Source organism: Acomys russatus, chromosome 1 (genome assembly GCF_903995435.1).
Source record: "Acomys russatus chromosome 1, mAcoRus1.1, whole genome shotgun sequence".
Lineage (NCBI taxonomy): Eukaryota > Metazoa > Chordata > Mammalia > Rodentia > Muridae > Acomys > Acomys russatus.
In genome coordinates this window covers 14,986,689-15,004,608 of record NC_067137.1, presented here as the reverse complement: position 1 = coordinate 15,004,608, position 17,920 = coordinate 14,986,689, and the positions used below count along the sequence as shown (strand labels likewise).

The window sequence follows — 17,920 nt, the reverse complement described above, 5'->3', positions numbered from 1 at the left end:
TAACAGTTTTCTGAGCTTCTACACTACAAACAGGTCCACCATCTATGGCTTCAGCAAGGTATATCCAACTGTGATTGGATTCTTTTGTCAACGACACATAAAATCCTGTTTTTTTTGTTTTGTTTTCTTTTGTTTAACCAGGCCTCACTGTATAGCTCTGGCTGGCCTGGCAGTCACTATATAGACCAAATAGGCCTCAGACTTATAAAGAACTGCCTGCCTCTGCCTCCAGAATACTGAGAGTAGAGGTCTGCACCACCATGCTTGGCTAAGGACCATTTATTTAGTCATAAAAGTAAGTTTCAAAGTTAAAATCATTCACTGACAATTTCTAAAATTATTCTAGATGACATAAATACAATGGTTCAGTCTGGACAAGAGGAACTGTGATCACATGATAGACAAAGTAGGTGTTTCCAAGAACAGAAATAACAATTCAGAATTGCTCTTGTACTTTTAAAGATACATTTTAATAGTCCTCAAACATATTTATATAACCTATTAAGTACTACTATGATAAAATGTACCTCTCGGGCCTGGAGGGATGGCTCAGCAGTTATAGAGCACTGGCTGTTCCTCCAGAGGTCTTGAGTTCCATTCCCAGCAACCACGTGGTGGCTTACAACCATCTATAATGAGATCTGATGCCCTCTATGTACACAGGCAGAACACAGTATACATCGTAATAAATAAATAATCTTTTTTAAAAATGTATCTCTCAATACATCTTCTGAAAAAAATCATTTTCCTTTTGTTTTAGATACTGCATATAGCATCACATAATATGGCCATTTCTGGTGGCACGGAGAGTAGGACTGATGTGAATTTACAAAAGTCTGAATTCATTTCACTACTCTGAATGAATGCAGATAGAGACTATTTTTCAGTAAGTGTCATAGCATCTGGTAAATGCAACTCATGAGCGTTTTCAGGCAATGCTTCAACAAGGCAGCCACTTGAATGGCCCTTTTCTCGTGCCTCTTCGGCTATGCCATCTCCTCTCCATCTGGCAATCACCTCACTTACCTAGTCATTTGGAGGAGGCTCAGGAAAGTATCCAGCATGCCTGGTAACAAAATCCTAGATGTTCCACCAGGGCCTCCAGCTTGGAAACATTATCTTGTCATTAGCATAGGAAACTCATCGTGTTCCCTGTGGCCTAGTGATGGAGTCCTCAGTTAAGAGACAGTTTTTACTTTACTGGGTTCTTTTTACTATGTTCGATCACCTCTATAGTATAATAAAATTTAAGGAGGAAAAAAATGGGGACTGGAGCAATGCTAACTCTATGGGGGTAAAATACTTGCCACTCACGCATGAGGACTAAGTTTATATCCCCAGAATCATGCAAGAGTGGGACACAGCAGTGCATGTATCTGGCATCCTAGAGCACCCACTGAGAAACTGCAGGTGGACCCTGAAGGTCACCTAGCCCGCTGTACACAAAAATCAACAAGAGATGTAGTTTCAAACAAGATAGAAGGTTGACAACCTAAGGTTGTCATTTATATGCACATAGTAGTGTATACACACACACACATACACACACACACACACACACACACTTACACACTTTTTAAAAATGCTCTCTTTAATCCCAGCACTCGGGAGGCAGAGGCAGGCGGATCGCCGTGAGTTCGAGGCCAGCCTGGTCTACAAAGTGAGTCCAGGATGGCTAAGGCTACACAGAGAAACCCTGTCTCGAAAAACCAAAAAAAAAAAAAAAAGCTCTCAAAGAAGCAAAATATGGAGAGAGAACCCAGAGAACCCAGAAAGGTAAGTCTGTGTCTTCATGGCCTTGATCAGTTGCCTGTCTGAGCCCTACTGGGCATGTAATAGATCCTATCTATGCCCTCAGAGCTCACACTGGGTCACAGCTTGTGGTAGAGAGCAATGTAATGCACACTAATATTCTTTGTTTTGGGTTTTGATTATTTGTTTGTTTGTTTGTTTGTTTGTTTGAAGACAGGGTTTCTCTGTGTAGCCTTGGCTGCTCTGGACTTGCTTTGTAAACCAGAATGGCCTTGAACTCACAGAGCTCTGCCTGCCACTGCCTTCCCAAGTGCTGGGATTACAGGCATATGTCACCGCACCCAGCTGCACACTAATATTCTATTGGTTTTTTTCCTATACACATTTTGTAAACATGTCAAGGGCATTTGGTTCTGCCCTGTGACTTATTCAAACTCCTTGATGGTCTGTGACTCATTAAGTTCTCCCTAAAGTAAAATAGGGGCATATTTATTGAGTAAAATGAAATATGCCACACCAGACCTAGAATTTCCTATGTTGCCTTTCACAGTATCCTACATGGGTTCTCCTTTCTCCTCAACAACATCCTCCAGTGGTGACATCTGCTGTAGCTTTCTCCAGCCTCCTCTGATTTACTCTTCTCCCTATCCAGATGACACTTCACCATCTATCATTTAAGCACTGTCTCATTAGCATCCTTCTTCCCTTGGGCTGATGCCTTTTCGTCTATTCGGAACGGTCAAAGTCTACCTATACAGGCATAGAAGTCCTCACCTAAGTCATTTACAGATGCTGAAGAAAAAAATAATAACTAGGCCAAATTGATCCCATCACAGATCACATACTAGAATCATAAAGTGCCATCTATACTGAACCCCCTGTTCTACCAGAGAACGTTATAATTCTCCAGATAGTTCCCTTTCCTATATTCCATTCTTCTCAACTTCAAATCCCTCATTCACAGAAGTTAATTTTCCCTTTCATTAAGAATATAAAGTCAGCAGTCAACATCCTTAACTTCCAGACTTCAAATCTCTAAGCCCACTTTTAGCTACATCCATCTCCTTTTTGTCAGGTTGCACTGAAAGAGCTATCCCATTACTTATGCTGTGGAAATTCTATCCCGCTAAAATTCACCTAGATTATTTATTATTTCCTCTCTTTCCTGGCTGCTTAATACTCCTGTCAACTGGCTCCCTCAAATCAGCAAAGGCTCACATACTGCTGCTACAGGAGGAAAAGTCTCTCCTAACCCCTCACCTCTAGGACACTGCCTTCTTTTTTGAACTTTTAAAAATATTTATTTTTATTTTATGTGTAGGTGTGTTTTGCCTGAATGTGTACCATGTGCATGAGCCTCTGAGGAGGCCAGAAGAGGCTATGAGATCCCTTGGGACTGGAGTTACAGTTGTTAGCAATCTTGTGGGTGCTGGGAATTGAACCTGGATCCTCTGAAAAAGCAGGCAGTGATCTTAACAACTGAGCCATCGCCCCAGTACCCACATCCCATCCTCTTCTTGACAATCAAATGTCTAGAAGAAGTTTCTACTTATGCTCCATTTCCATCATTCTTCCAATGAGTTCTTGCTACGAACAATCAAGTGACAGAAGTCCAAGGATATATTACAGTGCTCATACCCCTTGTCAGTATTTGATACAGCTAATTATACAGCTGTATAGTTCCAGTGTCTTTCCACATTGAACTGTGGCTTGTGTGAATGCACACCCTCTACTTTTCCTTCAATCCTTATGTCACTGTCACCCTCCTTTCCCCATTCCCACCCTTTCTTAATTCTCTGATTGTCTTTTTTTTCTTTTATGAATCTACAATGGTGGTTTCTCCCTCCGCACTCTTGCTGGCGGTCTCATCTACTTCCCTAGGTCACCTAAAATACTTACACTCCCAAACTCACTTCTCTAATCCACTCTTCTTTTGTTGTTGTTGATGATGATGCTTTCTCCCGAGAGCAAATTAATCAACTTATTCTGTCAAGTCTCCCCACCAACGTTTTCTCTTATTCTAATTGCAGTCAACCTAAAACAAAGCATTGTCTTCTTGATCCTACAATACCAAGATTTGTACCCTCCTATAGATCAGAGGCCAGTCTCCATATGCAGCAGGGATAGAATGGGGAAGTGCAGACCTGACCATGGTACTTCCCTGTAGAGTATAATGGTTCCTTGTAGCTTACAGAATAAAGTCCAAGGTCTTAATACCTATGTGAATCTGCATGATCGGCAGGCTGCCCTGCTCACTACTCAGCCCCACTGTGCTTTCTACTGTCCATGCTCTGCTCTCCTCCAGGTTTAATCACATAACAACTGGTTCTTTAAGCATACCGTACTCCTCATTGGGGCCTTCTGTACTTTCCCCTCTGTATACTCTGATACTGAGCTATAACTAAATCCCATTCTGCATATCACTCCTCAAGTACTAATCTTCAGGAAACTAATTTCTCAATGTCTGGCTTGTTATAGGTCCTTATTACATATTCCATATGTTAACCTTATGCCTTTTCTGTTTGTTGTTTTCTGAGAAGCAAACCCAGGGCCCTTTAAATACTACACAGTGCTTTATCACTGAGCAATAGTCTCAACCTTCTGCAGCCATTCTAGCTTATATCTTGCTTGTAAATAGCTATTATTTACTGTCCCTTCTTAGCTATAAGCCTCAGAATGACCAAGGCCTGATCTTGTTTATTCATATAGGTGCCTGCAGTTGTCTGCTTGGTCGCTTACACATAACAGCCTATCCATAAATATTTGTTGAATGGATACACTAAAGATTCCAAAGACAGCAGCAGATCTCAGAAGCCAACACTCAAGCACTAAGAAATACAGTTCTGGGAGAACAAGATGACATGTAGCAAGTCCTTACCTAAAAAATAAGTAGCTTGTCAAAATATTTCTTAAAATGCAAAAATAAAAACCTAAATTAAATAAAAGATGACAAGTATTAAAACTTAAACAGTAACTAAAACTTATGATCCACCAAACATATTTATGGTTTGGTACAGTTTGATCTTTTGGTAAAGATACTTTAAAGCTCTCAAAATAAAATGGTACATGACATGGCCAAATACTTACACAGAGGCTAGGAACAAGGCTAGACAGATTGACATGTCGTGGGGCAAACATGTGAAGCTGTTGAAGGCAAGAGATGGCAGCTGCCTGAACAAGAGAGTCAGAATGGTCCTGTGTGATGGCACAACCCACCAGACAAGAGGAGCGGATAGTGGAAATGGTCGCTGCATTTCCTAACAGGAAAACAAAAGATAATGTAAAATACAACTACGTTGTAGCATATGCCACACGAATACCTAGAATGTAATCATCTTCTAGAAAAACCCTTCTGCCAACTGTTATTCAGAGTTTAAAAAAAAAAAAAAAAAAAACCCCACCTAAATAGTCTACAAATAAGATTTGAAACACGACTGTATTTGCAAGGCAATACTATCCTTTATAACCGCCAATCTTCTGCTAAAGAACTACAAGATTTTTCATTCTGTGGTTCTCTGCTCAACAAATGCTACTACTTTCATCATGATAATTTTTTTTTTTTTTTTTTTTTTTGGTTTTTCGAGACAGGGTTTCTCTGTGTAGCCTTGGTCATCCTGGACTCACTTTGTAGACCAGGCTGGCCTCGAACTCACAGCGATCCACCTGCCTCTGCCTCCCGAGTGCTGGGATTAAAGGCGTGCGCCACCACGCCCGGCTTATTAAGATAATTTTTAATACTGTTTACCTAATAATAAAAATCTTATAGAGGTAATTAAGGAAAATATGTTACATGCTTCCTACAGAGTAGTTTAATTGACAAATATCAGTACCTGAGATTTTCTTCTAATATGAAGTAAAATAATGTTACATACATATATATCAGCCAAAGAAATATATACATATAGTCATGTATAAAAATACAACCCTGGAGAAGTTCATAGCCTCTCTCTACTTTCATATTCTGTCTACAAGAGGCAAGCAATGCATATTGCTGAACTGTGTAATTATTAAATGATATAAATGTATATGTAAGTGTATATATATATGTGTGTACATATACATATACATATAAGCACAAAGTCAACATCCTCAAAAAATAAAATAAATGGAGAGGGGAAAGCAGGATTCTGAGTATATGCATCAGGATCCTGTCGCAACTCCCTGAATTCAGTGTTTAATTCACCATCAGGAAGATTGGCCTTGGGTGTTACAAACGCTCCAATTCTAAGCACAGCGGCACTGGACCAGGGTTCTTCTCTGAACCAGCTCCTCAGAGATAGGTTACACACCACATTAGGGGTCTTAAAAGTCAAAAAGAGTAAAGCCCATGGAGACAGGAGTCGGCATCCCAGGCTGAAAGAACTTCATCTTCATCTTTGTTTTTGTTTGTTTGTTTGTTTGCAGGGCACATAGGGTTTCATTTAAAATGCTTTCTCTGCTCAATACTTTTAAAAATGATGTTGTGAACCAGGAGTGGTCCTATACACCTTTAATCTCAGTACTCCAGAGGCTGTGAGTTCAAGGCCAGCCTGCTCTATATGAGGGTTCTAGGGCAGCTAGAACTGCATAGTGAAAACCTGACACAAAGAAAGAAACACTGCTGTCATTTGTTGGGGTATTTTAAAAATGGAACATATAAAACATTGAGTGCCAGGTTTTGGATAACACAAATACACAGTAGATGATAATTACTAAAAAGCTTTTGCAAGCAATATGATGGTGACATTTAGGGAACTGAGGGACAGTAACTGCCCAGGTACTTTCTTTAGTTTAAGATGAATTTACTTACCTTGCAGTTCTGGTCCAACAGTAGTTATAATAGCCCCCAAGCATCTTCCCAAGCACTGGTGAACTTCTGTGTGTGAAGGTGGGACTGTCAACAGCAAGGTGAGAACCAGGGACAACGTGGGTTCCACATATCCACGGTACATTGGACCACTGGAATCTACTATCAAGGCAAGTGAATGAAGAGACCATGTCTACGATAAAGCATAATTTTGTTTTAGTGGGAAGAAATACAGTATACTGAATCGAGTATAATAAATTATTACAATTCATGCAAATATGTTTCAATATGTTTTGAGACAGAGTCTTACTGTATCCTGGGCTGGCCTTGAACTTGTGTTCCTCATGCCTTAGCCTTCTAATTGCTATCATGTGCCACCATGAATGGTTTGCATGTGCATACTCTTAAAGTTTCACTGCAGCTATATTTGCTTAAACATAAGATGTTTGAAAAACAACAAAGGTTAAAAAATACTCAAGGAGTAAATGTGATTCAACGCCTCTAGAACTTGTGTGGAGGTAAAAGAGGAAAAAAGAGGGGAAATGAGGCTATTTAGGTATTAACCAACCTAATAATGAAAAATAGAAAAAATAAAAAATAATAAACAATACAATATGCTGGGAGGTATATATGCAAATTATAAAAACTGGAAGATATGGATGGTGATGGAAACAATTATTCTAAGTACCACTGCAGACCTAGAAAGACGAATGTCATGATTTCTCTCAATTATACAAGTTGGCTTTGAATCCTCAGATACATGTGCTTTTGGAATAGTCATAGAGGTTTGTAAATTACTAAGGGGTCAAAGAGATGAATTTTCAATGGAGGTGAGATAGAATTCACTAGTATATTGGATTAAAAGAAAATCAGAAACAGGAAGGTTAAACTGGGTCGGAGGAGTAGAAGGTAGGGTAGAAGAGGGAGTATGGGGTGAAATAAAAAACACTAAAGACCTTTTAAAAAAGACACATGGAAACCTATTAGTGTACAAGTGTGTGTGTGTGTGTGTGTGTGTGTATGCACATGCCCCCACACAGAGCATTAAAAGGGAGTTAGCTTATAACAGGGCAACAAACAATGCCCCTACTAGACAAGAGGCTAAAAAGTAAGTGCCAGGTATGAGTTACTTCTTTTGGAGTCATCAGCCATTGAGGTCCTATATATGCCCCACTCCAAACATTTAGGCTTTTGCCATTGTTCCTGGGTACCCTCCAGAATTTGAAAGTTAGATCCTATTGCTGAAGATAAATGTTTGGATGATGGACAGGGTGAAATCGCACACACCTAGAAGCTTCATCACTCCTGGCTAGCTTTCATAGTCCTTGAAGGTTCTACCAGAGGAGAAAAATAATCCTCAGCTAATTAAAGTTATGAATGCTGCAAGCTATTAAGAATGATTGGTCCAGAAGACATGCCCATTAGTGGAATAGTGGCATAAACATCATGGGAGGAGCCAGGCGTGGTGGTGCAGGCCTTTAATCCCACCACTCAGGAGGCAGAGGCAGGCAGATAGATCATTGTGAGTTTAAGGTCAGCCTGGTCTACAAAGTGAGTCCAGGACAGCCAAGGCTACGCAGAGAGACCCTGTCTCGGAAAAAAAAAAAATCATGGGAGTAACCAACTATTTGTGGATTTAAATTTGGCTCTATAAGATGAAATCTATGACTGCCACCATTTTCAGGCTAAGAACCTAGGCTAGATGCGTCATAGGCTGTAGGGGATATCTAGTGTTATTGAAGGGCTAAAAGAGCACAGCATTAAGCTGACTCTTAATGATTTATCGTTCTATCTATAAATCAATGCATATCTCAACCTGCATCTGAGAAACTTCTATTTGCTGTGGATGGTGACTAACACAGTAACTGTGTTACTGTGCAGAGAAAAAAACCCTGCAGAATTCTCATCCCTAATGGAACATACAAGCTGAATTCCAACCCCTAAAGCTCAGGAATCACTGTGGAAGACGGGACAGAAAGAAAGAAAGAACTTAATGGGACCATTTTCTTCTAGACACAGAAGAGAAGCTGCAGATATGAACTCACAGCAGTTACGACAGCATGTGCAAAACCTAGACAAGCCTAAGTCAGACCGACAACCAAGGGAGGGAGGAATTAGGCACCATCCCTCCACAGGCAATGGAGCTAATGGCAACTGTCAGCTGCAGGGAAAGGGAGACAGTTTCTCTAAGATGTAGCCCCTGATGAGCTGGCCACTCTCCAGGAGAAGACCACACTTCAAGACTACATGGGAAGTACAAATTGGTCCTGAAGGATTAGAAAATAAAAGAACACCAGGCTGGGTGGGTAGAGTAGGTGGGCAGAGTTGGGGAAGAGTTAGGAGAAGGTGAATATAATAAAAATATACTGTATGAATTTCTCAAAGAAATAATAAAGCGCTTGTTCCCTCCCTCCCTCCCTCCCCCCTCCCCCCCTCCCCGCTTCCCATACACACACAACTATGTATAACTGCCAGAAAAGGGCAGATTTGAAGATTATGCTGAAAAGCAAAACTCTTGCTGATGATAAACTCCTACAATAGCAAGGAAAGAACATGATACATATTTCTAACAACTTATCAGCCATAGATACTGCTTCCATTTTTTTGCCAGCCATGGTGGCACATGCCTGTGATCCTAGCCCTCAGGAGGCTGAAGCAAGTGAACAGAGGCTTGAGGTAAATCTGAGCAAAACAGGGAGAGCTTGTCGCAAAGGCAATTGTAGAGAAACGCTTCCACACTGTCTACCTGTACTTCAGGGGACGTCCCGTCTTGAGCTAGGGCCAGTAAAATGCTGACACTGGTCTTTAGGTGTTGACCTGACCCTATGCCACCGACATAACGATGTAAGCAACCAAGGGCCAGCGAATGACCAGTCCTGGACACAACATCTCGAGCCGACTTCAACCTGAGAAAAGACGACACAATGGGAACTGTTCCCTCCATTTTCCTCTAGTAACAGTCTTATAAACACACGGAAAGGGGAAATACTCCAGAAACTAATAAAATGACATTCCTTGTAGTTTACTGTGAACATACAATGTTAAAGTGTCTGTAGGACTGAGGGAGTGTGCTCACTGTGCCAAGTCCTAGGCTCATTCCCCAGGCCCAGGAAGAAAAAGAATCTTCATCTCGAGAATACATACATCTTTTATTTTATTTAAGAAATTTCCTATATTTTTGTTTTGTTTTGAAGTGCTGGGGACTAAATCCAGAACCTTACATAGACTAAGCAAGCACTCTATCACTGAGCTATAGCCCAGCTACTTATAATCAAAGTCTATAAAATGGGCAAATTTCTACATATATTTTATATATGTATGTAAAAATTTATTTTTATTGACATGTAAGTGAATTTAGTTTGGGTACCCAGAGGCCACAGGATCCCCAAAAGTGGAGTTACAGGCAGCTATAAGCTGCCTCATATGGGTACTGAGAATTGAACTTGGGTCTTCTCAAAAAACAGCAAGTGTTCTTAATTACTGAGCCATTTCTCCAGCCCCTATGATATATTTTTAATAAATTTTAAAAGTAAAGTAAATATAGCATACAAATTTTACAATATTTCATATTGAGATGTATTTATTATGTGAAACTCATCATTTGCCCAGGCTCGCCCCAAACTCATGGAGATACTGGCCTTAGCTTTCCAATTGCTGGCATAATAGGCATAAGCCATCACACCTGGCTTTAAAACTCATCAATTTAAAGTGTCAAGTACACAATGATCATTGGACACTGTATGTAACCACCACATAAATACAACATTGAACAGAAATGTTCAATTGAAATATACCGCACACATAACTTCTAATATATTTGTGTCATTACAGAAGAGAAAAATAAAAGAAATTAATTTTAACAAGGCACTAGCAAAATATTAAAATATCATGATACAAATAACAAATTATTGAGATATTTTTCATTGTTTTTCAAACTAAGTCTTAAAATCTGGTATAAAATTTATACTTAACAGTATTCTTTTTCCTGATCATGGATACAGTAGAACCAGCCATCTCACGCTCCTGCCACCTTGCCCCTTCCTGGAGGAGAGACTACAGTCCTCAAACTGTGAGCCAAAATAAATCCTTTTTGCCTTAAGTAGCTTTTCCATGGATTTTTTTTTTCCCCAGCATTTTTCTTATAACCAACCAGTCTGCCACTAGATAAAGGAAAGCTATTCTCAAAATGTAAGAGTTTACTTCATAATCCTCACTTTCAATTCTTTTGATCTTGTTAATGATAATGACATGAATTGATATGTTTATTGTTCAAAATATATGAGCTAAGAATGATCATTTATATGACTTGTGTTATTTCTTGGCCTTTTGAATTTTTAACCTCTCTATCTGAGCATCTGGTTAACAACACTTGAAGGCACATTTCTGACCTTAGTTATACTTGTTTGAATCTCTTCATGACTGACATGTGCAATAACCCTCAAACCCCGTAAAGTGAAACTCTATCCCTTTTCTCCTCTAAAGTGAGGTATATTCCAAGAAGTGAGTACGTAAAATTAAGAACAAACTGGAGTAAAGGGAGGCAAAAAGAAGAAAATACAGCAGCAGGTGCCTGTGGGTGACATGACAGGCAAGTCTTGACTAACGTTTCTCGATTTCAAAAGCTTGAGAAGAAACCATGTCTTCCTTAAAAGTTCTTAACGTATTACACCTCTCCTAGAATCTAGTGGTCAATAAATTGCTGAATTAAGAATTGTGAGTGTGAAAAACAACAGCAACAAAAAACTATCACATGCTGCAGGCCATGTAGAAAATACTCAGTCTAGGTAACAATGAGTGCTTAAAAGACATCTTAGACTGGTGGAGGAACTTGCTAAGAGCGGCACTTACTTGTCAAAGCTATATTGGGCCATTCGGGCAATAAAAGATGCTTCTCCCACCACCTGCGCCATTCTTCCGAGGGCTTCCCCTGCGGCACACCGTAAGATGGGGTTTGGGTTGTCAAGAGCTCCCATGACCAGTGTCAGGGCAGATTTACGAACCTCCTCGGGTCCTAATGTACTCTTGTTCTCAGCTAAGCCCTATATTTATTAGGAAAAAAAAAAGAATAATGATATCAACTCATCATTCATGTTGAATAAAGAAAAAGATCTGCTGAATGTTAGGAAATTCAGATGTTTTCATAGCTTATTTTTCTTAAATACATATGTTAGGCCTGGGGCTGGTACCTGTCAAATGGACTGTGATCACTTCCTAAGTGTGACTTCAGAACATAATAACTACTGATCAATAGTCTCACTGGTGCTAGACACAATCCATAGTGGAAATTCTATCCAAGGTCTAGTACTAATATTCTTTTGGGCATGTATGACACTGTATGATTAAAATGAGTATTTTTCATCTGACTAAATGTCAGCACTGTAATGAGTATGAAGCTGACTCATTTGTATAAAAATGCAATAAGAACAATATGTGGCTCCAAGCCATGGCCCCAGCTACTTGGGAGGATGAGGCAGGAGAATTGCAAGCTAGAGGTCTGCTCATCTACACAGCAACATCAAGACCAGCCTGGGCTGGGGATCGCTCAGTGATAGGTGCCTAGCACATATATGGCCCTGGATTCAATAAGCAAAACAAAGAACCTCACAATCATAAATAGAGCATACAATCAATATATATGCAAAGACAGACAGGCAGGGCAGTAACTGAATGCCAACATAAGTTTGTTTTCTGTTCTAACTATAGCTGCTGCTGAGACTGAAAATGTAAATCACAATGGCAGCAGAAAGTGTTAAGTATAGCGGAGGCATCTGCCATGTCTGTGTAGAGAAGTGTGATCTGTACAGCGATATTAAACCACACTGTCCTCCCACCCACTAGAGACCACCCCACAACCCCACGGCTTTTTAAAAAATGCTCAAACTCCAGTGTCAGTCTCTAAATAGGGGTATATCAGTGGCTACATAGGTATCCATGGCATCTCTGTAACCACTACCTGTCTCCCTCCCCAGCCCCATGATTGCAAACATGACTGAAGGAATGCTTGCTTAATCCCTTGTATTTCCTGTTGTACTGAATGCTATGATTAGAGCACCGTTCTATAATAACCCTAGCACTAGGCAGCAGGCCAAAGTCCTTAAGTAACTCGTGAGAGGCTTGATGCTATCATCCATGCGGTCGGCTGAGCCAGGCAGACACTTGTTATTGTACTTCGTGGTGTAGAAACTGCCGTTCAGAAGGTCGAGAGAACTGCATCACACATAAAGCCAGGCAGCAGCTAACCCAGAAAACACTCCATGCGGACTGCACTCTTTCATTTATGAAGCACATCCTATGCTGATTCAGCTTAAACCCCAAATGGAAATTAAGACTTGTTTTATAAATATTCATTAGAAAATCCAATCTCAATAAAAAGACATCTTGGAAAAATCACAAAAAAGAAATTAGTGGCATTTGTAAAATTTGAAGCTTAAATTAAAATCAGAGCTTTTAAGTTCCTAAAATATAAAATACCAATTTAGCTATAATAAACCCAATATAAAGTTTCTAGTGAAGCTAACATAAAATCACTAAGCTAACATAAAATCACCATTATCAAGAGCATAAATATAGAAACATAAGTGTTATAATAATCTTGATATGGCTTTTAAAGATACATTAGCATGTTCCAGAGTATTTATAATGTTCTGAGAGTTCATACCTTCAGTGCACTGAGAACAGCAGTAAATATATTGAGCTGCACAGCCTGCTGGCGGACACCTTTGGCTTGCTTAACACACTCAGCAAAGTGATCCAGCATTTGTAACCTATAGTAATAGGATAAAATCACATTAGTGGTATTTATTTAAATACGGCATAAAAACAGAAATAATATAAACCAAATATCAATTATGCCCTCAGACTGTGTCTATTTCATTCCCATAGCTGATTGAAAACCATGTAGTTATTTAAACAGAATAAGAAAGGAGGTTAAATTTCAATTAGCAAAACAGTTCATAATTTCAGAGGACTTAAACATTTACCCCAGTATGTCCAACAAAACTTCTGACTTATAGTACATAATACACTTGCACTGAGAATGTCCACCCAAAGGCCTGTGTGGAAAAGACTGGATCCCCAGGGTACTGCTGTTAGGCAGTGACGGAGCTGGTGGGGGGTCATCAGTGCGCAGAGGCATGCCCTTGGGGAACAGTGGGACCCGGGCTCCCTTTGCTCGCTAGACATGAGGTGCGCAGTATGGCTCTGCGGTGTACTTCTGCCACATGCGCCCTGAGAGCAGAAACACATCTAATGGCAATTAGATGGCAGAGCGGAGGCTCTAAGCCCTCAGTCAAAATAAAAGGACTCTTCATCTGTTCACTGTTTCCGTTAGTTTAAAATGGCTCCTGTACGGCCGTGAGTCCCTCTCTTTCTTTCCCCTTCCTTTTTAACAGGCTTTTCTACGCTGCTTGGGCCAGCTGTGGACTCCTTCTCCTGCTGTGTCAGCCTCCCTGGTACTTGAGCCGCAGAGGCATCACAGACATATGTCACTTCACCTTTTCTCCTCAAAACATTTTTAATACATCAGAATAATAATCATTATCTATTTCCGTGGAGAGTTTTTAATTTGAAAGAAAACAATGGCATAATTTGTAAAACTTTTATTATATATTATGTACTTATTTTGTGTGCAGTGTGTGGATACACATGTGCAAGATGTGCATGTGGGTCAGAGGTCAATCTGTGGGAGAGAGTTCTCTCCTGCAGTGTGAGGCATAGGCTCAGACTCAGGTTGTCAGGTGTGGCAGCAAGTCTCTTTACCTGCAGGGCCACCTCATCAGCCCTTGTAGAATTTTTTTGTCTTTATTATTTTGATATGGTGATCTCTATATATAACATAAGCTAACCTTAAACTCTGTGTAGGCTAGGGTCTGGGGTTGTTTGATCTAATCTTAAAAATCTTACACAGGAGCTGCAGAGATGCCCTAGCAGTTAAGAGCACTTGTTGCTCATGCAGAGGACCCCGATCCCAGGACTCATGTGGTGGCTCACAACCATCTAAACCTCTAGCCCAGAGTACGCAGTGCCTTCCTCACATACTGTGGCACCAGAGACGCAGATGGTGTACATTCACACATGCAGGAAAAGCATAAAATGAAATAAATAAACCTAGAACACTTTAAAATACTCTTACCTAGAAGAAAATTGCACCCATATCCTACGTTACCAGAAGCTTTTGAGACGAAAAGAAAGGTTTAGCTTTTGCCAATTTTGTAAATATATAAAATAAAATTTAAAAAGCAACTAAAAGTTATTTCACAACTAGCTGTATAATTTTGGTAAAACCACAAAGCCTAGTATTTGAATGTCCTTAGATTTAAAGCAAGGATGTTAGGTATATATAATTTATAAGATTTTTTTTCAGCTTTAATGTTGCTCAACATTTATGTGGTAATCAATCAAACCTAAAGATATAAAGCTTAAATATGAAAAGCAAATAATTAAAAGAAATATCATCTTTTGCATATAAAATTTTTTTTCGGTGTTTTGAGACAGGATTTCTCTGTGTAGCCTCAGCTGTTCTGGACTTGCTTTGTAGTCCAAGATGGCCTCGAACTCACAGAGATCCACCTGGCTCTGCCTCCCTGAGTGCTGGGATTACCGGCATGTACCATCATGGCCAGCTAAACAATAATATTTTAAGGCATATTTTATAAAAGTTAAGTAATTAGAAAAGGTCTTACATTAATTCATTTTTTTCCATTTTGAGAAATCACAAACATACATACTCCTGCTCGAGTTAGGGATGGTGGCTGTGGATATAAAATACAGCAGACCAAAATCCTTCTGCTACAAGAAAAAGCAGCTGCGTTGGCTTCTTGTGTTCCAGACCTGCACCATCTCACAGACCAATCAAATAGACTAGACCGCGCACACGTGTACTTGTTCAGAAACAGTCATCAAGGAGATTGCTCAATTAGAAGTACAGTTAAATTAGGAGCTGCTAAACTGTTAAAATGAAAACTTTGTTGGGTAAGACATGATCCACAAAACAGTGGTTACTAGATCCTAGTACACAGGGCCAAATCTTTTTGTTGTTGTTGTTTTTGTTTTCGGAGACAGGGTTTCTCTGTATAGCCTTGGCTGTCCTTGACTCACTCTGTAGACCAGGCTGGCCTCAAATGCACATTGATCCACCTGCCTCTGCCTCCCGAGTGCTGGGATTAAAGGTGTGCTCCATCATACCCAGCTAGGCCAAATCTTAAAAGAGTTTCAAGTTACATGGAACTTGCAGCCAATTTATTTTATCATATACATATAAATTATGACGTTAAATTTATGAGAGCATTGCTTAAGTAATACCCTCCATTATTGTGGAATTAGCTGGGACAAAAAAAACCCTATTATCATATATAACTTGTATTTGACTAAAATTACACAGCTAACTTTACACTAACCTGTGTTTATAAGAAACATGTGGAAACACAACACCAAAAAGGGCCACAGACGCATCAATCACTGAGACTCCAAGGGGAAGAGGCCCTGGTACAGCTTCACCAGCGGGTATCCGCAAGTAAATGGAAGAAGGGTCGTGCTCCAGAGCCCCACTTCCAGATGCACTGTTCGGCTGCAGCTGTGAAAGAAAAAATGGAGGTCACTCACAATCTACTTTAGGAAATACACTCACTAAGTATTGGATATTGAGACAGTGGTGGACTAAAACATGATTAGGCCTGACAGCTTTTAAGAAAATAAAAATACAGTTTTGCCATTAAAAATGTCATTATCAGAATCATCTTACAGAGTCATAAGACATACATTTTCTTTTTAAACATTTTCATTCTGCTCACCTTATCGTGTGAGCAAAACTGTGTCTACTGTAACAAAATCCCACAAAAATAGTATTTACTTTTTTGTTTTGTTGTCTTGTTGTTTTAAGATAGGTTCTCCTTATATAGCCCTGGCTCAGCCTCTCCATGTAAACCAGACTGGCCAGGGACTCACAAGAGACCCGCCTGCCTCTGCCTCCACCTCTGAGGCATTGCAACTAAAGGCATGTGTTACCAGGTCTGGTTAAATCTGGGTTGTTTTTTTTTTTTTTAAGGGGGGGTTGTTTTTTTTTTTTTTTAATTAAACAAAATAAATTTATTTGGTTCTAAATCTCCAATTTATTAACTCTCTTTTCTTCCTAACTTGTTACAAACAAAATAAACCAAACATTAGCAACCAGAAAGCCAGTGAAATCTGAGTTTTGTCATAGCCACAACCAAGTATCTAAATACAAAGGACAGTGAATAAAGATGTTTTGGCAAACTCTAGTGCTACTATTAACCTCTCCACCATTTGTCCACCTCAAATAAGTTCTAAGAAAGTGAGATGAGTTATTGTGGCCCAGGGTATGTTCTCTTTAAATGACAATGTGTCACAGGATCAGTGCTTTAGATTACACTGGTAATTTCATTTCCCTGTATAGCTTACTACCTGGTCTTCAATTGATTTATGATCAGTTTCTTGAAGCCAGGAACCCAGAAGAACACTGTCATCATAATGGCAGAGGGATCGAAGGAGGGAGGTGGTTGTGTTGGCCGAGTTGTCAGTCAGAGTAAATTCTGCTACCAGTTCTCTAAGAAGTGCATTGAAGGACCCTAAAATACAGAGCATTGGAGCAGATTAAAATAATCATTTTCATCTTCACAATAAACAGCAGTATGTTTAATAGGAATATAATTAGTTCCCATTCCTTTGTAAAAATGTCCATACTATTTCTTTCTTTTCCTTTCTTGTCTTCCTCTCTCCGCCGTTCTCCATCCCCACTCCTTCTCATTCCCACCAAGACAGGGTGCTCACTATACTGCCCGGGCAGGCCTTGAAGACCTGAGCTCAGTGCTCCCCTACTTCAGCCACTCAAGCACCTGACACTGCAGGCACATGCTATGGTACAAGGCTGCTTCTAACTTTATATTAGATGCTTTAACACTGATCTCCCCCAACAGTGCTGAGGAGTAAATGCTCTCCCATGAGGCTAGATCTCTCAGCTCTTCACTTTTTATTTCAAGGACAGCAAATTACCCAGGCTAACCTTAAACTCACTCTGTAACCAAAAAGGTCTGAAACTTATGACCCTAGTGTCTTGGCCTTTCAAGTAGCTAAGATTACAGGCCTGTGCCACTAGGCCTGGCATGTACTATTTTAATATAGAATAATGGTACTTTTATTATGTTCTAATACAGTTTGAGTTCAAACTAAAACTAACAGAAAATGCAAATAGTGAACAGAACCTTTATTTTAACAATATTAAATGCTATATGAAATTATTTTTTAGTTGTTCAATACATGCAAACACTGAAATACTTCCCACCAAAGTTCTTGGGTTTAGTTGTATTAGACAGAAATTAGTGGCTTGATATTATCACCTTATATATTTCATTTCTGCCAAGTAAATTA

General features: G+C 39.6%; 1 protein-coding gene across 1 annotated transcript in view; it reads right to left on the bottom strand.

Moving 5' to 3' along the window:
• Positions 1 to 17,920, bottom strand: part of Heatr5b (HEAT repeat containing 5B) — an 83,558-nt gene that overhangs the window by 40,785 nt on the left and 24,853 nt on the right. The window contains exons 15-21 of the mRNA XM_051166503.1: positions 16,958 to 17,121; positions 15,934 to 16,109; positions 13,197 to 13,302; positions 11,387 to 11,577; positions 9,285 to 9,444; positions 6,542 to 6,731; positions 4,840 to 5,009 (exon numbers count right to left, since the gene is read on the bottom strand). Coding sequence (XP_051022460.1) covers positions 4,840 to 5,009; positions 6,542 to 6,731; positions 9,285 to 9,444; positions 11,387 to 11,577; positions 13,197 to 13,302; positions 15,934 to 16,109; positions 16,958 to 17,121 — 1,157 coding nt within the window. The remainder of the gene's footprint in view (positions 1 to 4,839; positions 5,010 to 6,541; positions 6,732 to 9,284; positions 9,445 to 11,386; positions 11,578 to 13,196; positions 13,303 to 15,933; positions 16,110 to 16,957; positions 17,122 to 17,920) is intronic.